Source organism: Mugil cephalus, chromosome 11, assembly GCF_022458985.1.
Source record: "Mugil cephalus isolate CIBA_MC_2020 chromosome 11, CIBA_Mcephalus_1.1, whole genome shotgun sequence".
Taxonomy (NCBI): Eukaryota; Metazoa; Chordata; class Actinopteri; order Mugiliformes; family Mugilidae; genus Mugil; species Mugil cephalus.
Genome location: NC_061780.1, coordinates 8,775,540 through 8,803,531, shown reverse-complemented (window position 1 = coordinate 8,803,531; position 27,992 = coordinate 8,775,540). Strand labels below are relative to the sequence as shown.

At 43.3% G+C, this 27,992-nt stretch overlaps 2 protein-coding genes across 2 annotated transcripts; one reads left to right on the top strand and one right to left on the bottom strand.

Moving 5' to 3' along the window:
- Nucleotides 1-2: 2 nt before the first annotated feature.
- polr3c (polymerase (RNA) III (DNA directed) polypeptide C) lies at nt 3-5,075 on the top strand. The gene is made up of 12 exons (XM_047599912.1): nt 3-142; nt 1,067-1,213; nt 1,779-2,043; nt 2,134-2,453; nt 2,596-2,700; nt 3,196-3,369; nt 3,453-3,504; nt 3,615-3,826; nt 4,177-4,278; nt 4,347-4,396; nt 4,514-4,663; nt 4,759-5,075. The coding sequence occupies exons 2-12, from the start codon at nt 1,067-1,069 to the stop codon at nt 4,841-4,843; spliced, it is 1,662 nt and encodes a 553-aa protein (XP_047455868.1). The 5' UTR covers nt 3-142; the 3' UTR covers nt 4,844-5,075.
- On the bottom strand, nt 5,033-27,778 carry itga10 (integrin, alpha 10). The gene is made up of 30 exons (XM_047599911.1): nt 26,899-27,778; nt 21,129-21,240; nt 20,940-21,049; nt 20,757-20,845; nt 18,526-18,640; nt 18,284-18,411; nt 17,567-17,715; nt 13,301-13,451; nt 10,722-10,887; nt 10,191-10,264; nt 9,960-10,104; nt 9,377-9,525; nt 9,082-9,225; nt 8,732-8,938; nt 8,515-8,645; nt 8,159-8,322; nt 7,890-8,032; nt 7,679-7,789; nt 7,501-7,586; nt 7,254-7,395; nt 7,067-7,159; nt 6,879-6,955; nt 6,683-6,772; nt 6,521-6,605; nt 6,255-6,377; nt 6,077-6,184; nt 5,875-5,988; nt 5,693-5,788; nt 5,492-5,605; nt 5,033-5,411 (listed from the first exon to the last, which is right to left on the bottom strand). The coding sequence occupies exons 1-30, from the start codon at nt 26,948-26,950 to the stop codon at nt 5,361-5,363; spliced, it is 3,519 nt and encodes a 1,172-aa protein (XP_047455867.1). The 5' UTR covers nt 26,951-27,778; the 3' UTR covers nt 5,033-5,360.
- Between the last annotated feature and the right edge of the window lie 214 nt (nt 27,779-27,992).

Sequence of the window (27,992 nt, the reverse complement as noted above, 5' to 3'; positions counted from 1 at the left end):
ATCCGTACGTCACTAGCGGAAGAAGAAGAAATGTTCGTGTGTTCGTGTGTTGTCGTTTAGTCGCCGCATGTGGACAGTTTTCAACCTGTGGGATGCTTTAAAGCAAGAACTGTGTCTGTCCAGGAAATTGTCTGTTTGAAAGGTTTGTGTCAAATAGAAAAATAGCACTCGTTAGGGACGATAACACGTTTAGATGCTTATGCTAGTGTGTAGCTCGGCGATACTAGCTCTGTGTCATGTGTGCAAAACCTTTTGTTAATACTATCACCATTTATGACAAACAGTGTGCCAACATACACCGCCGGGGAAATATATAGAGTTATGAGTCTGTGTAATTGACTCCCGCAACAGCGATGATTGATGTAAATATAAGATCACTTATTATACTCTCTTGCCAAAACATAAGGTACACTAGAGAAAACGAATGGTTTCTAGTCCTCCATCACTGTTATGATGTTTAGTTTGGTATTTGTTTATGTTATATTATGGACACTTTGGAGGATGTAGTTTGTGGTGCTGTTTGTATTAAACACAGAGGTGTTTTTGTAATTTAGCCTAGCCTATTGATAAAAATGGGGTAATAGAAACATGTGACAGTGCGACACAACACACTTCAATACACCACGGCCTCCAAAATGAAAACAAAGTTAGATCAACAGCTCTCAGTTATTTTAAACAAAGGCTGAATACCATAACCCCCAAGAAGCTCAGACTGAATCTAAGACAGTTCTTTAGTTAGTATACATTAGTATAGTATACATGAATCTTCACTGGTGTATCTTATGAACAGGCAAATGAATGTATATCCTGTAGCACTGTCACTCGAATGTCTTGTGATGTCATGTTACGTATAAATAAAGTTACTGTAAGATATTAACAAATAGGTGGTCAAACCAAACCACAAGTAGTTCTCCAAATTGTTATGCTAATTTATCAGGAAATGAACCTGCAGTTGATAGTTAAAATACTTTTACTTGCAATCTTACATAAATAATAACATTGTTATTATCCACGATTGCTCACTTCCATCATGCTGCTGTGTGTTCCTGCTTGTTTGCTAATGCAGATGACTGCCCAGGAAGTGCGTCTGTGTGGTCTTCTGCTGCGTGAACACTTTGGAGAGGTGGTGGAGAAAGTGGGAACGCACCTGCTCAGGAGTGGAACACAACATTTAAGAGCCATCATCCATGAAACTGGCATCTCAGCAGACCTGGTATAACTCCTCTACACTTATGTTCACACACAGGTTATGTTCACCCGTGTCTTTGTATTAGTTTTGACTATTATAAAATCACTTCTAAAGACGTACAGAGATTGAGCTGAATGAAAATGTGCAGGAGATGTAGGAAGGCAGAGTGGATGCAGACAAAGTGCGCATCAGTAGTGTGATGTTTATTTGCAATAAAAATACAAAACCAAGTTTACATTTCTAAGGGATCCCAAAAAATTCCATCGTGGAGACCAGAATGCATGGCTATTCATATCTTTTGCTATTATTAAAATGCTAATATTAAAATGCAGTGTTGCAGGATGAACTCATGCTTTTGTGATTTACAAGGGGAAACTGTGCCAAGGAGACTTTGCTCCACATGGGTGGTTTATGTTTGCAGTAGTGCAAAGAAGGCATGTCGGATGTTTGACGGAGCATCGTATTTTCAATAGAACACATTAGAATAGTGTGCAATTGAATACAGGGCGAGGCAGAGGATTTTCTGCGTTAACATTTTGTGTTGAGTAAAAATAAACCCCTGTCCCTTTGTTTTTTCTTCCTAATCCAGGTAAAGAAGTCCTTGTGTGTGCTTGTGCAGCATGGGGCCTGTGTGTTCAACTCAGGCCGCAAAGGACCTGGCAGCCCGACAGAGTATCACTCTAGCTGTGACCGGATCCTTAGAATTCTGCGCTACCCCCGTTACATTTACACTGCCAAAACCCTGTACGGCGACACAGGAGAGCTAATCATAGAGGAGTTACTGCAGAGAGGCCACATGACGATGAGCATCACGGTTAAGACAGTTGCAGACCGCCTCACGCAAAACATGGAGGGTCAGTGGCTGTATCAAAGCAACAAAGAAAAAGTGTTTTAAAGGCATACATGGAAACCAGCCACTAAACGTCTTTGCATCTTTTTTGTAGAGGGGCGCAGCATGGATTACAATGAAGTGACGTCCACCTTTTCCAAACTGGTGGAGACTCATTTTCTTCAGCGTTGCCCTCCGTCGACTGGAGCTCGCACCACTGATAGCGCTACTCCAGCTACAGGTGCCACTCCTGCCACTCCTTCCGCTCCTGCCGCTCCCGCCGCCCCAGTCTCCACCGCTCCGCCCACACCAGAAAGCTTCCCTGACTGTTACAAGGTACCACACGTGACGCTCATTGGACGGGGCAAACGTCAGCTCGCCACCGAGGAGGGAGAAGAGCAAAGGAACGCTAAAAGGGCCAAGATGGATTCAGAGGTCAGGGTTTGGAACATTTCCTAACACATTTCCTGCATAATCTCCATTTACTTCTTCAGTGCGCTGCCCCTTGTGTCAGACATATTGCTTATCATGCATGTGACCCTCTAGCTCTCTAACCGTGAGTCTGTCTTTTGCGCAGACACATGGCGACGAGGGGATCTACTGGCAGGTGAATTTTGAGCGGTTCCATCTCCACTTCAGAGACCAGGCTATCATCAGTGCTGTGGCCAACAAGCTGGATCAGGTCAGGTTTACGCACAGGCTCTGAAAATACTGTATGCATTTTAAGGAATAGTTCAACATATTGACACACTTTTTGCACCTTTGCAAAGGAAACTCTATTTTAAGCTTACTTGCTCAGCCATCAAGATCTATAAATGACACATTAATATAACAAACGAACAAAGAACATCTGCAAAATAGTTAAGCAAATGATTTAAGAGATGTTGGTTGAGCAGATCTCTATTCTTCAGGCAGAAAGTTCTAGTCTGTCTGTTTTACTGTATGGAGCTGCAGCTGTCAGTAGGTTGTTGGACTATTTTCTTATTTTTGGAGTGAGTCAGACTAACTTCTCCTGCTTGTTTCCCGTCTTTTTTTGATGAGGGAAGCAAATTTTCAACAGTTATCTGCATAACCACAAAAGTGTTGAACTAATCCTTTAAGAATTGTTTCAGAAGTGTAGCTTGCATGCTCAAAAATGCACATATTATGGTTCTTAATGACTTGTCTCACTCTTTAGACAAGCAGTGAAATAGTGAGGACCATGTTGAGGATGAGTGAGGTGACCACCTCTCCCTTAGCCGCCTGCACAAAGCCCCTCTCAGCCAATGAGATCTTCAGATCCCTTCCTGCCAGCTACAACATCCCCAGACCCATACTAGACCAGTACCTCACTCTGCTGGTGGATGACCCGGTACGATCTCCCCTCGTTTGATGTTTTCTTCATTTTATTGCAAACGCAATGTTCATGTCTTCCTCTCATCTCCGTTGTTTAAGATGGAGTTCGTTGGCAAGGCTGGTGAAAGTGGAGGAGGGATGTACGTCGTCAGTATCCTTTTTAATGTAGACGATTCTGAGCGCAGCATCGTGAATCCGCGCACTGGCTCCTCCACTTTAATTCATGAATCACAAAGCACGGTTTCTGAACTCATCTCTCAGATCTGCATCGAGCGCTGGCCAATCTGGCGCGGGCCACGCTTGAGTCTGTTGTACAGGAGAGGTTTGGCTCCCGATCAGCTCGCATCTTCCGTCTGTTGCTACGGAAACGTCATCTGGAGCAGAAGCAGGTGGAGGATTTCGCCATGATTCCAGCCAAAGAGGCTAAAGACATGCTGTACACGCTGCTTTCACAGAACCTGGCCCAGTTACAGGTATGTGCATGATGGACCGTGAGTTGTTTCCAAAGCATGACGAAGCTTTTCAACTGATTCAATCTGATAAAGTAACTCATCATTTAACTGACTTTTTATGGTCTCTTTAAGCTGGTTTCCTTCTCTATTAACATGAGTGACTATCAGATCCTGAGACGTACTTTGCCAAATGTTCACTTAAATTAAACCTTCCCAGCCAATATGTCCCACATAATGTTCAGTATCACTCACAGTATGGCAGTATGAATGGTCAAATTAAAACCAGATTTAAGGGAGCCACCGATTCTTTTTCTTTATTATATTTAAGCGTCTTCTCTAACTGCTACAGAATTCTATCTTTTATTTTTCAGGAAGTCCCAAAGACTCCTGACTATGCTCCTTCTCGCACCTTCTATCTTTACACCGTCAACCAACTCCCTACGGCCAGAATGCTGTTACAGAACTGCTACAAGGTAAAACCCTCAACATAGAGCTGTTCTTCGTGTTCGCTATCCTTCACTGACATCTGTTTCTTCTGCAGACAGTGGCCAACCTCATAGAGCGACGTCTGTTTGAGACCAAAGAGAGCAAGTTAGTATTTCATGAGCAATTTTGCTCGCTGTGCAAGATGAACTATGACGTTTGTGTGGCTCACCCCCTGGACTCTAACTGAATGAGTTGATTGGTTACATGTTTTTGTTTTTGCAGGCGCCTGCTGGAGAAATCCCAACGAATTGAAGCCATCCTGGCGTCTCTGCAGGCCAGCGGGGCCGAGCCTGAACAGCTGACCGAGGTTGAGGAGATGATCACTGCTCCTGAAAAGCAACAGCTGGATTCCTTAAGGCTTCACATCAACAAGTAGGAACGCAAAACTTGAGTTTACTTTTCTACAGGCGCTCAGGCAGCTCTCTGTTGTGGTTCCTACCCTCAATGTTTTATTATTTCTCCACCAGGTTAGACTCGGCGGAAAACCAAGTAGATGAAACCATCTTCCTCCTAGAGTCCTACATCTACTCCACTGCAACAACCACAAGTTGAGCCAGGAACAATGTAGTTCACCCACTTTCTGGCACTTCAGAGAACTTTATCATTACAGTTTGTGTGTGGATGTTGTAAAGTATGATTGTTTTATAGTTAATATTGTGTTTCCGTTTGAAGTGGAATAAAATCTGAATAGATTTTTTTTTTTATTGCATGTGTCAGCAATGAATACTCAGAACAAGAAGATCTTTGAACAGTTTTAATTTCATTAAAGGACACGTGAACTGTAGGACCAAGTGATTGTTTGAAATATAAAACCAAGAACATTTCTGTAAGTTAAATAGAAGAATTGTGGTTTTAATACACTTTCCCTTAAAGTTAGAAAAACATTATTTACATAAGTGCCCCCGACCCTGAAAATAGTGGGTAGTTTGTGTCTGTTGGACCCTCGTGATACTCTCTTTGGTCCTGGAGGTCCCTGCGTCTGTGTCTCCCAGGACTGTCTCCGTGCCTGGATGCACACCCTACTCATCTGGTAGTCATAACAAATCATCGCTGTCTTGGCATCCAAAGTTCAGTCCTCGTGGCTTTCGTCCTCTCTGAGTTTGCGTGCGAAGAATCCAAGCTGGCAAAAAAAGGGTGGAGATTGTTATCCTGCCCTTAACACAATCTAACATTATCTTAACGGGATCAGAACTTTAATACCTTCCACAGTATGAAAATAATGAGGGCCAGGAGCAGCAAACCCCCTATGATGCTACCAATCAGAATCCAGAGCGAAATGGGAATAGCTCGCCCCTTCAGCACCTCCAGCACAGTCTAAAAAGAAAAGAGAGATGAAGCGTGAGATTAGAGAAAATGAATGTTACTCCCATTGTTCCACTCTAAATCAATTTGTAGCCTCACCTCCCTCCAGACTGTTCCTGTTCCCAGAGTGATCAGGTTAGTCTCCTTAGCTGTGAGGCGATAGGCACTTATTATCCTCGCCGACTTATATTTGGCCTACGGAAAGAGACATGGAGGAGATGACCGACATTTGTTCCACAGGACACAATTTTGAGCACTCACGCGCTTGTTCTGTAACTCACTTTTCTGAAAAAGTCATCGTGAACTCGCCGGCTGACGCGAATGTTCGCCGTCTCCCCTTTCAGAAGCTGCTGAACTTCACACCTGACCTCTGTGCACCACGACCTGCTGCAGTTCTACAAATCAGACGCGCACAAACAGATTTTAACGTCCGAGCTGACGCTGCAAACGGTTCCCTAGCTGCTGTGTGGCAACAAGCCTCACCAGTATGTCATTCTGCATCATGTCTTCGGGATGAAGAGGGCGCACGTCTCTCTGTCTGGCCTTCAGCTGGGCCAGGTCGCTCAGCACACTGCAGTTCACTCTTGTGGCCTGCAGAGTCATTTAAGTATGTCAGATACGATCTAAAAGCGTGAAACAAATACACAGAAGCACTACTCACATTGTCTGCGCTGTCTAAGGAGACATCGGTGACAGTCATGAAGACTCTGTCTCCTGCAGCCACAGAGGGCACATGCAAGCGCAGCTCCAGATTACTCACAGAGTAGCAGCCGAGATTCTGCAGCTACAGACACAAGATAATGTTGTTACTGACCTCGTCACGTTTTTTTTTTTTTTTTTTTTTTTTTTGCAGCGCTGTTCGTTACTGGGAGCTTGAAGCTATTTGTATATTTGCCATTGTATATTTGCAGCAAACTGTATGTTTACCTTAAGGTATGTGTAGAATTCTGGTCCAATCGCCTCTGACGCTGTACGAGTAGGATGCACCTCGTAGCGGTTTAAATTTGTATCACTGTGCAGAAAAATTATAAATATCAATGCACGGAATTTCAAAGGAAGCTTAAATACCTTGATATAGCGTACACACACCTGCTAACAAACAGGTCTGGTTCATACTGGACGAAACTCTGCAGCTGCACGCTGTTATCCCCCAGTGTATCCGGTCTCTCCATGCTATCGCTGTAAAGCAAACAGAAGCCAAACTTTTAATAAAAACTCCTCATTCATTTAAATCTTCAGTATCTGTTACATGTGTGTGTGAAGTATGGGCAACACTGCCGCGTACCTGGCAGCGTTCAGCTTCATTTGGACTCGACTTTGCAGAGATGTGCAGCTGAACTCAAACTCCAACATGAAGTTAACCTGCAAACAGAGAGGAGAACAGGCGGCTGAAGTGACACATTTCACCTGGGGGAAGTTTGAAGTGTGAGTGGGCTGAGACGAGAGAGTGATGAAGCTATTTCCTCAATGTACCTTTGACTGCGAGCGGAATACTGGATAACTGACATTACATGAGTGGCTGTTGGCACCAACTGCTGTACACTCGATCTTAAAGTTGGCGTCCTCCTACGATAAAAGAGAGGTGAAGAACGAGAGGACATGTGAGACAGTGAATGTGTGATAAACGTGTATTGTTACTTACACGTGATGCTTCGTGTACCTTAATGGCTAGGCTGGAGAAGTGGAGATTGCGGGAATACTGCAGCGTCAGACTGGTGTTGTAGGCGTTTTCCAGTCTGTTCTGGAGCTGCACCTCCACTGCCAGACGCCTACGAGGGCTGCGGATCACATACGGCTTCTGTCTGCGTAGGAAACACAATGAAAACTCAGACCAACCGAGCAGATGTCTGATCTTGCTAAACTGCTGTTGTAAGAACACAGAGTGTAAGAATATCTTTTCTCTGTACCTCGTCCCAGAGATGTCCATGTTGGCCTGCAGCACCAGGTCTGTTGTGCACACATCATCCTCGCCGCAGTCTTTAAAGAAAGGGATCTGGACAGACGGAGAAAACAGCATGTTTTGATGTAGGAAACAAGAAGGAAACACGACCCATTGAGAAATCTGCTAAGTTTTCCGCCACTCACATATTTCTTGACAGTAGTTGGCCATCCTTCATCCAGCACCGGTCCACTCTCCGTGTCGTTGATCTTAAATCGCAGCAAGAAGCTGATGGGACGAATGTAATCCGCCGTGTCCTGTATCGAGCGCAGGAACAAGAACAACAAACAGTCTCACTCTCTCTGTCCACATGTTTGAGTGACAGGCAGAAGGTGTGCTTGTGCCACATTTACTCACATATACATGGAAGGGAAGGGTATAACAGACAGTCTGTTCTATGAAAACAGAGACTGTTTTCTGGGTCTGTCTGTGGGAGCTTTCGTCAAACAGTGCCCGTGCTGACGATTTCCTGTCATCCAACATGGCCGACACCCACAAATCTGAGGAGAGGGCAGGCAATTGTGACAAATGGTGTTGGAAAACTTCCATAATACATGGCCTGACATTTGTAAACTACTGAATGTGAAGTTCATGGAAAAAAAAAACAATAAAAAAACGGGCTGTACCAAAACCAGTGTGTGATCCAGGCGAGCGGGAGATGACCGTAAAGCAGGCAGTCGCATTAAGGCAGGCTGATTCTCTGCCTCCCCTCTGGCAGGTCTTCTGAATGACGTTAATAGAGTGCGGCTGGAAGGACAGACTCACATTGATCTGGACAATGCTTCGAGAGCTGGAGACAGGAGACGGAAACACGCCATTTAGGCAAGTGACTCTGCACAAATGTCGCTGTCAACAGAGTGCATGCAGATTACTTTATGTCTTTAAATGTTAACAATGGCTCGCTATGGAGTGTGAAGCTGAAAATCTGTCCTGGCAATAACTTTCATTTCATTCTGTGCCTTCCTCCTCTGTGTCTCCGTACCTGAGCAGCACAGCGCTGCCTTGTGCGCCCACTGCCAAGTCTATGAGGTCATCTCCATCCAAGTCCAGGCGAGCGCTCACACTGCGGCCAAAATACTGCAGGGAGGGGGAAATCAATGACCCTGGTATACGCTGTGGGGAGGGGAGAGGAGGAAATTAGTTTGACCGAATGCTGAGATGCACCAGTGAGCTTGTAGTCGCAGACAAATGGGGAATACCTGCTTGTAATCGTGGTTGATGTAAATACCGTCGCCGTGGTAAACATAGATGGCCCCCTGGTGTTCATCCTCCAGCGGGGCTCCCACCAGCAAATCAGTGAAACCGTCATGGTTCAGATCTGGAGAGGCTGCCATTGCGTAACCGAACCTGGCATCCTGTGACTTTTCCTCTGACTTCAGAGTACCATTAGATACGAAGATGTCTTCCTGGAAGATGGAGATAGAGGAAGGAAGACAGATGGATGTGTTGAAGGATGCATTCCAGGAGATAAACTGGGATATTTGATATTTTACAAGTCAGAAATACTTGTAATCTTGATAAAGAGTGATCTATGCCACTGGTGTCATACCCCACTGAGGGTGTAGATGTAGACTCTACCAGCCTCCTTGTTTCCTGAGCCAAGGTACATTGGAGCAGCAACCAGAAGGACATCAGTGATGCCATCCTGGTCGACATCCAGGACACACACTTCGCTGCCATAGTAAGAGCCAATCTAAAAACAGAAACACGCCGTTACTGCTTACTGCCAGTAGGTGGAGCCATTGCTTTGATCTTTTCAAAACTAGGTACAGATTTCTTCCAAAATAACTAAAATTAATAAGTGACTGAAGAGAGAGAGGAGACACTCATGGAGAGACATTTACCTGTTCTCCGTTGAGGGCTTGAACAATGTTGACATCGCCTTCGTTGCTGAGTTCAAACAGGATCACTTTGCCTTTGTGTTTAAATCGTGGAGCTCCAGCTAAATACAGTCTCTTCCAGTCACCAACTGTCACAGACGACACTGTGTAACCTAGAAACACATGTGAACACACATTAAGCTGTGGTATAGTAGAATGAACAGCAGTGGATCGCTCTGACGTATTTAACTGATACCTGCTGACAGAACCAAAAGGCATCCCCAAGTTCACAAAAAAATATTTTGTACATGCTTTAAAATGCTGATCTAAGGATATAAAAATAATCAGGACATTAATTCATAGTGAATCATTTGTTGCAGCTTTTTTTCTATTGGCCACAACTCACTTTCGCCTCAGGGCCACTTGAGACTAAATACTGTCTTTTGAGTTTATCTTGTCAAGACTAAACACCAGCGTATGAATGTCTGAACCAGAAGGGCAAAAGTTTCAAGTCTGACCAAACAACACCACCCAGTGATGTTTTTAGGAACTAAAATTCTAAAACAACGCACTTAGAATCATGCCGGGTGAAGTGATATCTGGGTACCTAAATAAGCAGCATGATTTTTGAGCTCCAGCGGAAACTCGCTTTCAAAGGCCTCTCTGGGCGGCATGATTTGTGTGTCAGACCCTTTCTTCAACACCCCGCCGTCCCAGTCATAGGCGCCCACCATGCCAAACAGAATGCCGTCCTGAAAAACGGAGCAGAGCGCGGGTGAGGTGAAAGACTCAATATGTTAAATGTCATCGGCAGATAATAATTGCAGGCTGAGCTTACATCCAGTGTGTGTGTGGAGAATCCGATCTGGGACATCTCCATGTGGAATGAGCTCTGGTTGGAGCCCAGCGTACCTAGAGGAGGACAACAAGTCAGTGCGTGTTTCTTCGCACATCTCCTCCCTTCCCACCCTGAAGACTGCAGGTGAAGGACATTTCCTTTCCTCCCATCACTTCCTCTCTGAAGGGCGGCGTCACTTTTCATCAGTCTCACTGGTTCACTCCCTTTACCTTTCATTTCTCTGTCTTGTTTTCTCTGACAATTAATGTTCAGTCATATTTCATTAAACTGTGACAAACTAAAGCTCTCCACTTAATAAATATGTACAAACAATATCTGGTTGAATTTGATCATCTTGGAGTCAATTTTTGCATTTGACCACTTCCCAGAATTGTAGCAATATTATAATCAAAAATCATGGACATAATGAAAAGTCTCCCAGCATTATACAAACAATATTTCTTTTGCTCGTGACCAACACTCCCAGTGCTGCATATGCTTTCATGTAGACCTGAATTATGTCTTATTCACCTTCCAGAGTAAAGATGCGGTCTCCCAGGGCATCCACAATGTCATTAAGCGCAGCTTCATCTGTCACATTGAAAAAGTATTTATCGTCAGGGTCGCTGGCGATGTACTTGATCTCGTTAATGAACGTCTCAGGGTCCTGCTGCCTGCGGATGTAATGACCCAGAACCTGAAACCGAGAGAAAAATAAAAATTCAGACAGGGAAAATGTGGCAAATCAGCAAGGAGATAACACAGGGTCAATGAAAGGCTGAGTAATTGAGATGGAAGCAGAAGAAGAGGGTAAAAGTGAGAAAAACAGCGAGCATAAACAGATGACACTCTGAGCATGTATGAGAGCGAACTCCTCCTTGTATCTCAGGAACACTGAGTGTCAGTAACTGTAACTCTGGGAGATGTGTCACTTTTCTTCATAAGTCACCAGTAATTAAGCAATAACTATGAAGGACGGCCGCCAGAGATCTCCAAATGAGGAGCACAGGCCTAGCTGAGAGGTGAAGAGATGAATGATGCAGAAGACATCCTGCAGTAGCAGCAGCAGCAGCTCGTGGCTTAACGCCTGAAGTACAAATGAGAAAATTCCATAAGAGAAACCAAACCCAAGAATATCCCTCTGTGACTCTGGCTGCCAAGCAAACTAAGGAAATCCTCTGTTTTTAGAGGGGGTGCTGTGTGTAAGAGAGTGTACATGTAAAAAATATGTACATTAAGATCATATAGGAGTTGAGATTTCTCACGGGCTGCCGAGAATTTTCACATGATTACAAACAGACAACAGAGAATGAGAAATGAAAGCCTTGTTGAAATGTTAAGTGCATTTCCTGACGGCATGAGTTTACTGTAAGCGTCCGTGTGCTGCTGCGTAAACCGCTCACCTACATTTTCAGCCTCCGTGCTGCGCTGATGTATAAAACACAGTGCTCTTGTTTTGAAAGCCCTGACCTCCCTTGTGAGCCATTTCCACTGCACACACAGGCACGCACACACAACGCAACACAAACACACGGCGAGCTGCACAGCGAGCAACATCAAAACATGGCTGTTGTTACAAGTTGTTCATTACCTGTCATCACTTTTCAGATTTTGGGCAAACACTGAACCGCAAAACCTAGGTCTTCTCCCAAATCAAACTACTGTTCATTATGTGTTGTGCACATGTCAGGAAGTGTTAGGCCACAGTGATATGACCGGTACGTGATGATGCATCTGTTTGTCTACTAGTTGTTGTTAGGAGGTCTACTGATTTTCCAAAGTACCAAGGACACTATTTTATCATGTTACATTTTTTTCAACCATGCTAGCGCCATTGATATAGAAAATTGATCTATTGATCAGCCAGTTTGGCCCAGATTGAAATATCTCAAAACCATTGCCCAGTTCTTTCAGCATCAGACTGATTTCACCACAAATCATTCCTGCCTGTGGCCATTAACCTGTACAACTCCTCACTCTGAGTGTGCAATACCTCATATTCAGTGTTATTATAGAGCATCAACTCAGGTTCACTTATGCTTGTACATTTTGTTATATAAATTTCTTATATTTTTTACATTGATGCGTGTATTCTTATTATAATTGTCTACTTACTCTCACTTATTCTTATTGCCTACGTTCCTCTTTGTTCTTAACACTCATACACTCTGAGTAGGAGCCGCTGTAACGAAATGTAATTACTAATTACTTCAGCCACAACAAACACATTGCAAAACTATTGTCTGATGGATACCACTACAAGTTGCTTTTTATTTTAGGTGAACCAATTCACTGTAAGAACAGAGTGCAATTCAGTGATCCAATATCAGAGGCAGATTCAAGAAGGCATAAGATAATTTTTAATAGGAAGTCAGTCTGACCAATCATACAGATACTTTTTTTCTCCTGGGAAGGAAAACCCTTGTGAGTAGTTGTAAGTGACCACAGATGGATGTATTACCAGGGGAACAAAACACCCTAAACTGAGATGATGAACTTCTCCAAGCATAGACGGAGGAGTACTGATATAGCCGATATTCACTGGTCTACGTTGGTGTCTAGTGTCCCGTTGCAACTCTTTCTTCACATTTGGCCTATTTTCTCCTCTTTTGTGGTTCCAGCAGAGTCTGCAAGTTTCCTATGTGGCATAGGGAGGGATCTGCCATCAGTCCTGCCACTATAGTCTGTCTGCCCATGTGATGCTAACCACTCAGGATGCCACCAGTGAGTGCGTTTCTGTGTGTGGAGGGGGTCGGGTGTGGCTTAAAACGAAGACTTTTTGTTCCCAGTTGGCTATTTTAGTAGACCAAAGGGTTTCATTTGATAATTCTGAGATGTTATTTTGGGGAGGGGGGAGTGGTGGTAATACTGTGTGGTCACTTGTGGGTGTGTACAATCAATGGAGCACTTTCACACAATGTGTGTGGAATGCCAAAGACATCCTTCACAGCCAACACAGATAATATATGTCTCGGTTGTTTATAGTTGTTTATAGTGTGTTTCCCACAATGGTTCTGCCAGTCTGGGCTAAATACTGCTGAATCAACAATTTTGGCCTCTTGAGAAACTAAACCTCTGCAATAGTCATGGACTCGACAAACTGTACTCACGGCGATGGCGTATCTGGTGATGTTTCTGTCCTCGCACTCTAAAAGAGCATCAGGGAGCTCATCTCCGTCATGTGACTCTCCGTCCGTCACCACGATCATCACCTTGGTGGCGCCCTCCCTCGCGCCACGCTCGGCACTGAACCCTTCTGTGCTGCAAAAAAAGAAAGACAGTTGGACGCGCTAAGAAAGCTAAGAAATATGTCATTCTTCCATGCTAGTTCTACTGAGCTGAATGTGATATGAGATAAATTGAAGGAGAGGAAAAAAAGAGAGTGAAATTGTAATTGAGGGAGGACACAAATGAGTATGCGATCATCAGGTTGCCTTTCAGAAAGATAATGCTAGTAATAGCTAGTAAAACAGTGGCACACAAGAGTTGAGTTCCTTCTCTAGAAAGATAATATACCACAGCTGGACCTTTCCACAGCTTTATAAGTTATACTTGACACGCATGCTGCCAGTTGAGTCAAACTGGTCATCGCATGCTGCGTGCATTTGTCACTGCACACATCAACCGCATCTGTGCATTCCCATCCGGTTGTACCATGATACAGAGAGGAAACCTAAATGACAAACACACACAAACAAGCCAGAGCCGCACCCTGTTTGTCTGCTGGAAACCTGTTCTCAGTGGGACCTGCTTCAAGCGTTGAATAGGGTTGGTAAGCCTCAGACCAACACACACACACACACACAGCGAATGGGGGAGAGTAGTCACTGCAAGTGAACTCAGTCATTTTCAGGCCTAACTCCAGCCCTTTCCTAAATATAACTTTGTGGTCTGCCGCAAGAAACTCAGAGTTAAAAACAACCGTTTCCCCTATGCAGTCTGCAAATTACATAGGGTGCAGGGAAGAGCGAGCAGAAACAGAGGAATAAAGGGGGAAGAGTGACTGAAGAAAGACAAAAATGAGAAAGATAAAGAATGAGAAAAAAATACTTCAAACACATGAACAACAAAAACAAAAAGAAAATGGGCGAAAAGTTAGAACAAGAAATTGGCTGATCAAAACACGATAAAAGAAAGTAAAATTAAGCCAAACTCAACAACTTAGAGGTGGACCATAATGTCCTCAGCATTAAAGTAAAAAACCTGAGTGCAGCTGAGGACACGAGAGACAGAAAAAAAGAGAAAAGACACAAACAGGTAAGAAAACAGGTAAATAAAAATAAAAAGTAAAGCACAGAGAAAGTAGGATGAAAGAGATGAGAAAAAAGAAGGGGAGATGAAAGAGCAGAGAAAGTGAGTGGAGCTAATTGGGAGGCCTGGTTGTATTTACTACTCATTTTATGGAGTCACAGTAGTGTGGTAATGACACAGTGGTCTGCATGTGTACTTTTGTGCATGTGGCTGAGTGAGTACGTCCCAGACGGGTGGAGCTTTAAAGAAATCCAATTGTAGCGGGTTGTTTCATGTTAATGAAGCAGCCATTTAGTCTGCATTCAAATTACGCTCTACAGCCTATAAATGTCATGTACTTGTCTATATTACACTCACACCAAGCATCTCGCTGCACTGTATGGACAGATTTTGACACGTACCTGTACAGTACAGCACTGTGATGAGATATAAAATCCATTGTTAGTGTTAGCAGCGTTCAGTGTGCGGCCGCAAAGCTACATCTACGTTTTCTGAGAGGTCAGGTTCAGGCCAAGTCCTTGGAGTAAAGTACAAGTACGTGAACTCCGTAACCACGTCTCTATGAATAATGACAACCAAAATAAACCCCGCTTTTGGATATTTCCATTGCATTCATTTGTCCAAAGCACTTTGCCACACATGCTGGGAGCATTTATGGGTCATTGTAGTAAATTCATATAGTGTTTGTTATGCCGAGACATAAAGTATTTTTAAAGCGTAGGCCGGAAAATAGTTAAATAGTACGTGTAAAATGTATGAAACAGTCCAACACAATATAGCAGGAGAAACGGGAAGAAAGTAAAGTAAAAAAAAATCTGAAAACAAAATAGCAACTTTGGCAATGAGGAAAACAATATTTAAATGACATAAACGGTCTGGTTTTAAATAAATGAGCTGTATAGTTTATGCAAGGATACACAAAATATGAAGCATGAAATGTGCACTGTTCACATCACGAAGTATAAAGTGCTAACGGTGGAAGGCTTTGTTGATGAGGCCTTCAGCTGTAACGTCTTGATGGACCACGACCTCCTGCCAGAGGGAAGTGTCTCAAAAAGCTTGTGGGAGGGGTGGGTAGGTAAGAAGCCTCAAGATTGTCCCAACATTGTCTTTTAAAGTTTGTGGGATTTCTGGCTACTTACTTAATTACTATTTATTCTGTCTGTACGGCCTCAGAGCAGCCGCTTTGAAGTCAAATTCAAATTTGTTCTTTTGGGAACTGTATGAGGTGAGTGCCTGGGTTTACGGTTACGTTTATAAAAAGGACAAGGTTAGGGTAAAGGTTAAAGGTCAGACATGCACTGAAGAGCACTGGAGTTGGGGTTAGGGGGTCAGGGAATGAACGCCCTGCACGTTGGCCCTCGAAAGTAAAATTAAAACCAAGAGTACATGAAAGAGAAACGTGTGAACGCCTGGTGTGTGTGTGTGTGTGTGTGTGTGTGTGTGTCGATGCTGTGGCTGTGTGTACTGTACGCGTCTCTGTGTGTATTTTTACAGCTGTAGGAGCGCTACTTGGCTGGCCAGGCTGGGTCAAGCCGTGCCACACCTGCAGCCATGCTGAGCCAGCAGCCAGCTAGCCCAGCTCAGCTAATCTCACTGTTTTTCTACCCCGCCGCTTTCCTGCCCAGAGCCAACGCCGCGCTATCTGCCCACATTTGCATGTGAGTGGGTGTAGATATGTTTATGTAAGTTCAATCGTAAGTCTTGATGTTGCCTCCTCTTGGGATCTAATTAACTTCTATTTGTTATTTCTTTACCATGGAACACACTTACAGTACAAAATCTTCATTTCTTTGAATCCTGAGAGAAAAGTTTCTATTTATTCATTCATTTTTGTCGAGGAGCAGTTAAGTGTACAGTTAGTGGTCTTAACATCTGGCAGAGAGCAAAAAGTGACAGTGACGGTGTGTATTAGTGTTGCCTGGATTTCTCATCACTGGCGTTTTAAAGCCTCAGTTGAACCATTTTACTGGTTCCATTTCCAGTCACTGCTTTTCAACTACCTTTTAAATGTTGCCCTTAAACTTGTCCAACTTTTACCTTGAAATGTACCAGAAAACAGGAACTCTCCAATTACCTGGGTGGCTACGTGTGTGTGTGTGTGTGTGTGTGTGTGTGTGTGTGTGTAGGAGTAGACCACTGCTCCAAGACACACATCCCAAAAATGGCAGTCATGGCCACACATCAGGTCTGGGTGTGGTGCTCTGTGCGGGTATGACTTTAATAAAGCAGGAATTTTATTTTGAAAAGAAAGGGATATTTTAAAGTTTTTCACTGACCCCCTCGACTTATATGGATGTTTCTTTAGAGTTGGGTTACCAGCTTAATTGCCCCCAAACATATAGAAGTGTGGAGAAAGTTACTGGAAAGTACATTAAATGTGGTCTATGGGTTTTGATAAGATTTTATCTTTATATATTTTTTAATTTGTAGTCTGATGTGTATCTGTTCTGGTGATAGCACATGTTCAACATAGACATAAAACCAGGATTAGCTAAAAGAAGCTTCATCAGTTTATACCAGTATTTTCTGCCCACTTGGGGGACAGCATATTAACTTAATGATATATAATTCTTTTAGAAACTATTTGTGTAATGGGACATCTAGCAAACACACAGAACATTAGTTAGCCCAGTTTTATTTTAGCTCAAGTGCTGAGTGAACCAGCTCTAAGCTGAAATCACATTTTTGGCTGACAAAACATTGCCCTAGCCTCAATCTAGAACCAAAATAATGAACTGAAATATGCTAAAGTAATCTAAAGCTCAAGATCTATGCTGTCACTACTCATGAATCCTTTCACATTACACCTATAGGTCATTGCCATAATAAATAGATATTGATTGACGCAGTGCTCTGTGTGACATGGTTTCATCTAACGCTCACCTTGTTTTTTTCAGCATAAATCAGAAGTGGCCCCAGAGCAGATCAAAAGAAGGAAGAGCAGAGTAGAAGAAAAACTCCTGATTATCACTGCAACTACAAATTATACAGTGATATGTATTTAGAGAAGTCCCCAAAGAATGTGACACCGAAATCTAAACAGACAGTTTCCAGTTAGGCAGCCAAAATCTTCAGTATGTTTCAGAAGACGAAAGATCACCCAGTACGAGTGACAGTCCTACCAGGCCATTTGTATGGCGTAAGCAGTGCGCGTCTCTCTGCCCTCCTGCCGGCTGATGTTCTTGGCGGCCTCCACCACATCTTTTGTGGTCTGATAGTCCTTCAGAGACCACTCGTGAACTGCCACCTCCCCATACTGCAATATACCAACCTGAATACGCAAACACAAACACACAAGCATTTCAACAATGCCACAAGTTTATGTGCTGGCACATAATTGTGGAAAGCATCTGAGGCTTGTGTTTCTGGGGTGAACTATCTCTTTAAGTACCAGTCCTGTTCTTAAAGCAAACAGTACGCTTGGGGAATTTTTGAATTCATTCGAAAACCAGAGGTATTTCCTCTTCACCTCACATTGCCTGCTGCCCCTTACCCCCACCCTCTCTTCCCATAACTCAATAGCCCCTCTCACTCCTCTTGTTGTTTAAACCAAAATAATGTTCGTACAGCCCCTCTCCCCTTCAGCTTCCATTCTTTTTCAACATCAAGTGAGCTGAGCTAATATCCCTTTACATTACGACAGCAATCCATTCACTGGTCTTATATGCCAGAGTGGTTCTTCATATTTAACTCTGTGCATGTTTTCACTTGAAGGACGAGCTTGTCTTTCTGTTTTGTGCAACAGCTAAGGGGTGCCAGAGATTTAAGTGGGGCTCAAATTGAAACCCACACGTTTCCATTACAACTGTAAATAACATTTGTAGCCGGTGCAGTTTTACCTGCATTTGGTCGGGGCTGATGTGGAACTTGCTGAGGATGTTGCTCAGGAAGTTCTGGACCTCAAACCAAGGGTAGATACTGTTGGAGCCATCCAGCACGATCACGATGTCCATGTATGTGGAGCACCCTGCAAGAAGTGGGGAGTTTAGAAACATGTGGTTGGCAACACCAAAAGCAGGCCGACTCCATATGTTTATTTGCCTCGATGTTCCTGTGAGTGTGTGTGCAAGTATGTGATTACTTTGCGCTGTTGGCGCGATGGTCTCTCTTGGTTCTAGGTCATCGCTGACAGAGGCGCAGATGCCTTTGGCGAACATAGATGTACCGCACTCCTGGGACCACAGAGGGGCACATGCCTGCCAAACAGGAAACACAAACATCATCTGCTTTACAGGTGCGGCCAGGTCATTTAAGCAGCTCATATTTGTGTACAGATGTGTAGGTGGCATTTCGTCACTGAGCCCAAACACGTGGACACATGTGGCAGAGTGACCTGGTTAAGAACACATATGAAGAAAAAAAAAACATCGCAGACAGTGAGCAAAAAGAAAACAAGTCAAAAGAGGGAATAAGTCATGGAAAAACTACAATAGTGTGGTTTGGAGGACAGAAAGAGAGAGACGGAGACTTTTGTTGACATGCTGGCAGTCACTGTTGTCATGAGTGGTTTAACAGAGCTGGAACACAGGACCAGTAAAGCAATTTAAATCCGATTGTGTTAAATGCAGGGCGGGTGAGTGAAGGGGTAAGGGGGGGGCACCCCATAAAAATATTTCAGTCTTCAAAGCTGTTTATTTGGCTTTTTTACCAAGAGGAAAGAATAAGGGGAGAGTGTGAAGATAAAAGAGAAACTCAAGCCTACAGTAGACGGACAAAAGAGGTAGACTGAAAGTAGGGTGAGAGAGGGGGGGGAATGAGAGAAAGAGAAACATTATGGTTTTTCTTGCCCTCTCATTATGGACGGGTTTCTCCTCAGGAACATTGACAGGGGGGGAGAGAGGGATGAGGAAAGGATGGAGGGAGAAGATGGAGAAAAGTGAGCGAGGTGCTCTGGCTTTTGGTAGGTCTGTCATTAACAAAGGGCCGGAGACGCATTCCGATCCTGTTATAGACCTGACCACTGGGGTTAAGATAAACACACACTGAAACGCACACACACACACACAAACACACACACACACACACACACACACACACACACACACACACACACATTAGTGTGGCTTAAGCTGGCTTGCGTTTGTGAACTGTACGCGACTCCACACCCGAAGAAGCAGTAAAAACCTGGCAGACTCCAAAACACGCACTTATTGAACACACACTCAGACATACAAAAACGTGCACATAACAGACACCGCTGCCTTCTGGCTGAGGCAGAAGTGCGTTCATCTTCAAGCCAGAAAGACTTAGAACTGGAGAAATTTGCTCTGGAGGGCAGTAAGACGTCAAGATCAGAGCTGGAGTTTTGAGACTCCAGCGAGGGTCACATTTATCATGTCACAAAGTCAGGACTTCACGGCTCAGAACTTGACTTTCTAAATTTGACATAGACGAGTTGCGAGTACCATATTATATGAGCAGCCAGGGCCTGGTTGGTAGAGCGAAGGGTTGGTGGCTCAGACCTTCTTGAGCAAGACACTGACAATGGTGCAAGACACTTGGCACTGGTGTGTGAATGTGTGTGTGCTTGTCTGAGCGAGCAAGATGTGCTGCTGTGACTGTAAAGCACTTTAACTACCAAGAGGTAGAAAAGCGCCATAGGAGCCATTCACCATGAAGTTTCCTACAAAAGTCTAGGAGGTGATATGAACAAAAGACATAAATTCTTCTGAAAAGTGAATGTGTCATTTTCTTTGGTTCATACCATTTTAAATAGAATCAATTTTGGTTCTATTTCTTGCCTTGGGTATTTTATGCTATTTCCTAACACAGGAAGTATTGATGGCAAAAGCGTGAGCTAATAATATGAATGGGTGGAGGAGCTCCCATGCTTTGTTTCACTACCATAATTTTGAACTGAATAGTTGTACATGTAACATTGTAATCATCTTCATTCAGTCCTGATAGAACCTGGAACTTTTCTAATCATGTTTCTTTTGAAAATGTGACTCGACTTCAGAGACTCATTCGGACACCACTGATACACAAATGCTCATGCATTAACAGATCTTGCATGTATGCATGTATAACCCTGCACCAGAAGACAGGACACTAAGAAAGCGTTAATTAAATCTGTTTCACTTTGTAAACACGCATATCCAAAAGGAAGAGGAAGGAAAGTCAGGGATCCGTGAACCACTCACGGCCACATCTAAAGTCAAATAAACACACACTGTGGGGGTTAATTCATTATAAATTCTTTCAAACAAGCACATCTTAGTCTCACCACATCCCTTCAGGTTCTCACACATCATCCCGATGCCCACACAGCAAAAGTGAAAAGCCTTATTTCCCAGTGTTGGGAAGACATACCAGGAAGCCGTCGGGTGAGTCTGGCGTGAGGGTCATTCCAAGATGAGAGTTCCTCAGATTTTTAGAAACGTTCTTGAGAGCGGTTTCTCCTGAAACAGGCAAACAGATGAGTTTATGAATGAATTTCTTATAGCTTATAGCTGATTGTGTTTAGGTTGATTATGTTTCGGTTAACTCTTTTACCTAGATTTACTTTGATGCAGGTTGAGTTCTTCTCCTCGCCCACAACACATTTGTACACGTCTCCTTTTCTGTTGTTGGGCGGCCCGTCCCAGGGAGCACCAACCAGCATCCTTCAACAGGGCAACACTCATTTAACATCACAGTAACATTCGGTCCCTTTTGTGTTGATACTCTCAAACACACACTTACGATTTCTCCCCGTCCGCATCATGCTGTAGGACAGAGAAACCAAACAGAGCGTCCTCTGGACCAGTGAAGATGCGTGGATTCTTCACATCTATGTTGAAACACTGACACAATTCTGGGGGCCAAAAAAAAGACGACTGTTACACAGATGACAAAGTTCCAAAAGCCAACATATCGTTTGACACGGTGCGCAGTCAAACATCATTCACACTTACAAAGCTTAATTTTATTTCTATTATAATCATAAAAAAACAGCCTGTTTCACCCAGTGTGAATATCTTCAGTGGTGCTACAGTATGTTATAAAAATGTTGCGCACTTGAACAATGAAATCTTTTATGGAGTGCTAAACCAGAAGTCAGCGCATTTAAAACTCCCAAATGAAAGAGGAGAAAAATGTCACATTAAGTCAAATGGAGTCAACTCAATGGAGCCTTATTCAGAGAGTTTAATCGTTTTGGTTCAAGAACCTGTCCCAGAGAGAAAATAGACTTCATTAGAACTTCAGTCTAAAATGCTGTGTTTATCGAGGCATTTATGCCTTGTGAGGTTTACAAACTGTGATGGTGACTAGTTATCCATACATGTGACTCCCAGAGTCGGAGGAAAGACAATGGGTCCAACTCTCAGCTATGAATTATAGGTCAACAAACTGTTGTTTGTTTGAAACTTTAAAATGTATTGGACAAATTAGAGGCCAAGATCAATTTTACTCTCATACTGACCGCTCTAAAACACTGCAAATAATATGCTTAGTTAATTAATGCAAAAACAAATTAAAATAAAAAACAACAACAACAACCAACTGTTGTCCTCCAGGAGTTTCTGTGTCATGCCATTCCTTAGTAATATTAAGTATAAAAAGTGCAGCATGGTTCCCTGAATGCCTCAAGCTTGAGGACATATTTATCAATGATCAAAATGGTGAAAGTCTGTACTGTGTAACTAACTGTAGTAACATATACAGTGCAGAATCTGATTATTATTTCTTATTTCATATTTTGGCCCTGGGCGTAGGCGGGTTGGAGGAGGCAAAAAAGATGGATAAACAAAGTGTCCAGAGGCGGCCTCTGAGGAGAAAGGGAGTTCAGTCTGAGGGGAAAAAAGAGGGAAAGGAGAAGGAAGGGAAGAGGCAAAGCAGGGGAGGGCGTGGGTTAGGAAAACGATGTAGTATAGTAAGCCGCCTGTTATGACACACAAGCCTGCCCTTCATACACAGTATGAGAAGTGAAGGAGACACAGAGAAGACAGAGAGTAACAAGATGGTAGTCAGCTAGTCTGAGTTGTTAACATTTAGTTTTAAACCAAACCCTGCATGTTTAATTTGGAAGCACAGTTGTTAAGGTTCACTCACTTTTAAGACAAATTAATGATTAATAGCTCTTTAGCAGCAACACAGAAGTTCACATTAATAAGTTAATGTCCTTGTCAGATGTCTCATACTTTATTCACCAGGTATAATAGACACTGGCTTTTGGATTTAGATGTGTTATGCTAGTAGCTGCTAATGTAGCCGCAAGCCACTGGCCTCAAGTTGAAATGAGGAGCAGGTTACAAAGATCTGGTAAACCCACTTATCAAACTTGGAGTTATAATCTTCAGTTACAACTGACAGCAACTTAAAAAAAGCTCAACCGAGCTTGATGACTAATGCAGGAGACAATGTATGTGAACACTGGACTTGCATACTTGGTAGTTTGGACTTGTACAGACGGGGGGATGCAGTATGGTGATAGATGTCCCAACTCCACACAAGTTACCTCCTATGTGTACTCAATAAAATCAAGAACACATCCAGGCTTTCGGACTGTGCTTGGTCTAACCATAACCCGAGAGAAATGTATAGCTTCTTAGATTCTTCAGGTGCTTCTGATATGTGTTAAGTTTTTACTGTTGATCCACTTGTACTGCATCTACTCTCTGCATATTCTCAACACTAGGAACCAAGTATTGCAATGACCATTTGGACTTAAAGGTATTAAAAGAAGTGCCTTTGGTTCAGTGTTGTTCATATACAGGCATCTAAATAGAGCCACAGCGATTTCCTCTTTCAGTAGACGTATTTGGTAATGTTGTGTTAGTAACCAGTAGCTGACAGCAAACAAACTATTCCACTGTATATTTTCTACCTACACAGTTATTTAAATTAAAAGGCATCAAGACTCATCATTTCCAGTCTAGTTTCTGAATCACTAAACCTGCATACTCTCTATTTAGCTGCTAGCACCAGCGTAACAAATATATATTTTCTCTAGCCCTGAAAAGCAGGATGTGTATGATGTGTTTTGTTAAGATGGGCGTCCTGAATAAATTTGACTCGACGTGCAATCAGACGCCACCTGCACCAACTCTCCTACTGTAACCCAGTGATTTCATGGGAAAAAGGGACAGGGAACGAGACCAGAGCACTGCTGCAGGGATTATGCACCAGCTACATCTGCGCTTATATACAGATACTTCCCCACAAATACACACTGACACACACACACAGACAGTTACCTCGGCCAGAGCAATCAGAGGGGGATTCCACTTGGTTTTGAGAGGGAAATTGGATATGGTCACTGTTTCTCTTCCATCTCTGCTCCTGCCTTTCTCACACACTGTAATGTCTTCTACCTGCTCTTTGAATTTCCTCTTCTTTGCAGATGTTGTTTTGCCGGTTTGTCACTACATTTTCAGACAGATTTTAGTTTTTTCTTGTTCCCTTGTTTATGGCTACAAGGATGTGTGTTTGGTGCAGAGTAAAATACCCCTACACCTTTTATATGGACGGCAGTGAAATTTTGTAAAGCAGTGCTCCTCACTGAAAGGAGCCTTCTGGCTTTAGACATACCCAATATTTCCAAACTACACGTTATTGATTTAGATGGGCAACTATTGTGTAGACAGCCATGAAATTTGGTACACCCATTCATGTTCCCCTTGGGATCACTTGAGATAAGTTGTAAAAACTCTTCTGACTTTTCATTTGGCGACGTCATCGGGTCTGAAGTTTTGTCTAAATACCTGCAAATCTTCTTCATGCTAGCAAGCTAAACTAACTTAGTATTGTCCTTCCATGTGTGTTAGCTTAGGGACAGACTTGCTAGCATGGCTGTGTGAGCTTCCAGTGACAACGATGGGATTCTGCACAGTTTAATGACACAATTTGCCAGTGGAAATATTCCTAGGCTTGAGTATATAAATTCCGTAACACAAAATCGTCCATTGCTAGATAGAATATAAATATATTTTCCCAGCCTTTGTGTAATTAGCTACTCTCTATTACACACTGCAGTAAAACGTTTCTATCGTTTCTTGTGGCAACGTCACCCACACTCCATTCCCAAATTTCTTTCCACAACAAACCACGGCCTCCGATAACAACCCGTGCTACTGATGTTCTCCTTCATCCTCCGTTTCACTCATTCTCTCATAAACCATAAATTGCCCCTTTTATTTTGGCCCCCTCTGCTATAACGCACACTGTAATTCTACCACGAGGCCCCCATTTCCCCTCTGAACCCCTCCGGCTTCCACAAATCTATACCATCGTTCCTTGTTTCCCCTGTCCTGTCCTCCCTTCCCTGGTTCTATTTTCATTGGGGTTTATATATGACACTGTACCACAGGCTGTCTGACCACCCATCGCCATGACAACTGGCGGCAAACATTTATCAAGCCAAACTAAGTCCAGATTCTCTCTACCGCACTCTCGGTTCTTGGCGCTACTGCTGCTTGATGTGAGTGGTTGTGACTGTGCAGTCTGTGTATATATGTCTGTGCACACATTGAGGAGAAGGAACTCAACTTCGCTCTGTGTTTTGGATACTATAGACACATGCCGACACTTATAGCAGTGTGCACCGATAGTGGTGCATGTTGTTTTAACTGGACATATGTGAATGAGTCCTGGCCTCCGTCTTTACTTTCTTGACTTATTGCACAGCCTGTGACATGTCCTGCAGTAGAGATGTCTTCTGGACTCTCTGTTTTTCTCATCTATGTTTAACTGGCTCATAATGTCCCCCTATTGTTCCCCCTCTTTCACCTCTTCTCACCCTCTTTCACAGATTGTGTCTCCATTATCTCGATCGTGTTCTGTTCTCATCTCTGTCACCCTCTCGTGGGGACTGGGGAGTGGAAGGAGAGTGGGAGTAGGAATGAAATTCAGCAAAATGTGGGAAAGTAAAAAAAAAAACATGAGAAAATGGCTGAGAGAATAAGAGCAAGAATTTATGAATGACCAGTGAAGCAGAGTTGAATGCATACACGCGCGCACACCTGTGTTTGACATCTCAGTAAAGCATAACAGAGTGTAACAGACATGGGATGCCTGCTGGCCGCATCAGGGGAGCTCTGCTAAAGCCATTAACGTTACACACATACTCACTCACCTACACCTACATGCTCCTATACGACACTCAAGCTCAAGCCAGCAAACAAACACACGCAGGCACGAACCCTAAAATCACATAAGCTACCGTCCACATTTTAAAGAGATAATTACACATAAAATAAAAAGTAAAAAAAAAAAACATTACCCTGTTCATGCTTGAATTAACCGGTTAATGGAGTGTAGAGTGTAAAACCGAACCACTGATAACATGTGGTATTTCCAAACAGGCATATGTGCCTGTGAGTGTATACATGTAGGCCCACGCATTCCTCGTGCATTCCTTGGTTTTTGAACCAGCATTAAAATGGGCAGCATGGATAATGACTCGACAATTTGCTGTAAACATTTCAGTCCATAGATTAACTTCAGAAGGTCGGTAGAACATTAAACTATCATGCCCAACACGATCTATTGATTTAAAATGTGCTTCATGGCTGCATGGCACAATACAAGAGTTAACCCCACTGCTTATCAGGACCACAAACACACACCTATGGTAGACAACAATGGTCTTTTTCTTCACTTTTTGCCTGGGTAGCGGGAATGGCTCAATGAGGTGTGCGAGACTGGCCCGCCACAACGAATGTGACTATCGGAGTTGAACTGATGTACATGCTCGAAGGAGAAAACACACTTGGCACAGGCACCTCATTAGGGGGAACTTAAGACATCCAGTCAAAGAGATGTAAATGACTGATATGACTGGTGGGGTCCTGTTACACAGCTGCCAGGGTCAGAGGGTGTCAGCTGTAAGAGGAGATGAACCAGTAACCTTTTGGCAGAGGATCATGCAAATATCTGCGATGGCTCCGAACATCCTCCCGTAGCCGAAGGCCTCCAACGAAAATAAAATACGTCCTCTGTCCTTACATAGCTGATAGATTTACTGAAGGATCCTTTGAACTGTGAACCATCCATTTCTTGGACTCATGCACAAATTCCTATACCACTGATTTGTTTGGCAAATGGAGTGTAGCCAGGGGTTATGATACGCCTGCTTCCCATTTCCTCATAGAGTCAACTGAGAAATGGTTTCATGGTCAGTGGTTAACTGTCACAGGGTAAAGTTCTATGGGATCTATGGAGGCACGCGTGACACCATTATTTCCGCCTGTTGTCTGTTCAAGTACAAAGGTTGAGGAGGTTAATGGCCGTATCCACCAGAGAGACAGTGATGAGGGGGAAAGCAGAGGTACGCAGTAGTGAAGATGCACCAGTGTGGATAATTGTTTAGGCTTCACAATTTAGACTTTAGAATAAGTTACACACTGCAATTACAATTCAGCAGTTTCATGTTCATTACAACAGCGCAGAAACAAAATTGTAGTTGCTGTTAGGAAATGGCACAAAAACAAACATATAACACTGACAAATACAGCTGAAGATGAGCTCTTACCTTTTAGGAGGAGGATAAACTCCAGGCACAGCAGGTATTTACGAAGCTCCATTTATGAAGTCTACTAAAAACAGTCTCTTTGTTTTTTCTTTCCTTTTCTTTTCCTTTTTTAACTTTTCTCCTTGTTTGTTCACAAATTGATTTGTTCTGAGCTGGTGAAAATGCAGTGCGTCGATGTCCACATTGCACCCACGTAAACACGCGTGCGTTTTTCAGCTCTCCCTTTTCCCAAGAGATGCGTAAAATCCGGTCAAACGGTGCAGCACTGGCATATCGCCTGTTCGTGTGTGGGGCTCATTTCAGGGCTGGTTCCTTTACAAAAGTCGTCTCAAGTATTTATATATACAAAAAATAAAAAATAAATAAACCAATTCAACAAGAGAACGATCTGTGCATCTTAAGTCTTATTCTAAAGTGCACGAAAATGTCTTTTTATGGTCAGGAAAAACTGCTTCACTGCCACCTCAATGACCCATGCCTTAGCCGTGAAAATATCTGCACCTGTCCCATCCAACAAGAGGCCGCAGTTCACAGTCATTAAACCATTACAAATGTGTAACACCTTCTCAAACAGTCATTCAGCGGCGAGATTTGTCCCTCCGGACTCCGGAGCGCGTCTTTGAAGTTCAAACTCTCCTGTGACTGCGCTCATCAGTCCTTACATTTTTTGGTGAGTTATTGTGCTCTGTCTCTCTGATATGGTCGCATCCATGGTGGTCCCCGCTTACTTTCTCAAATTAACAACAAAACCGTCGTTTCCCGTGCGCTCCTGTCGCTGTGTATATGTGCCTGCAGCAACGAATTTCTCTCACTTTGAAATGAAAGAGTGCATTTATCCTCACCGCTCCCCTCCCTCCGTGCGTCCTCCTACATCCACCAGACTCTGAGCAACTGGTTCACATTGAGAAACCTCAAACCCACATCTCCCTCTCTCTCCCTCTCCTTTTCAAGCACGCTTCTGTAGTTTCTCTCTCAAAATCCTTCAGTTTGTTTACTTCTGACTTATTTCTTTCTTTTAGGTATGTCCTTGATGACCATTTTTGTGGAAAGGGACTTACGAAGATTAATGGTGTCATTTTGGCACAATTAACAAA

What these genes read in the sequence shown, in the direction of transcription:
- polr3c (XM_047599912.1), top strand. Translation starts at nt 1,067, where the DNA reads ATGACTGCCCAGGAAGTGCGTCTGTGTGGTCTTCTGCTGCGTGAACAC. An exon ending in TGTTACAGAACTGCTACAAG is followed by an intron (nt 4,279 to 4,346) that starts GTAAAACCCTCA and finishes TTTCTTCTGCAG; the next exon opens with ACAGTGGCCAACCTCATAGA. An exon ending in TTAAGGCTTCACATCAACAA is followed by an intron (nt 4,664 to 4,758) that starts GTAGGAACGCAA and finishes TTTCTCCACCAG; the next exon opens with GTTAGACTCGGCGGAAAACC.
- itga10 (XM_047599911.1), bottom strand. Translation starts at nt 26,950, where the DNA reads ATGGAGCTTCGTAAATACCTGCTGTGCCTGGAGTTTATCCTCCTCCTA. An exon ending in CCCTTCCCTTCCATGTATAT is followed by an intron (nt 7,790 to 7,889) that starts GTGAGTAAATGT and finishes CGCTCGATACAG; the next exon opens with GACACGGCGGATTACATTCG. An exon ending in TATTCCGCTCGCAGTCAAAG is followed by an intron (nt 6,956 to 7,066) that starts GTACATTGAGGA and finishes CTCTGTTTGCAG; the next exon opens with GTTAACTTCATGTTGGAGTT.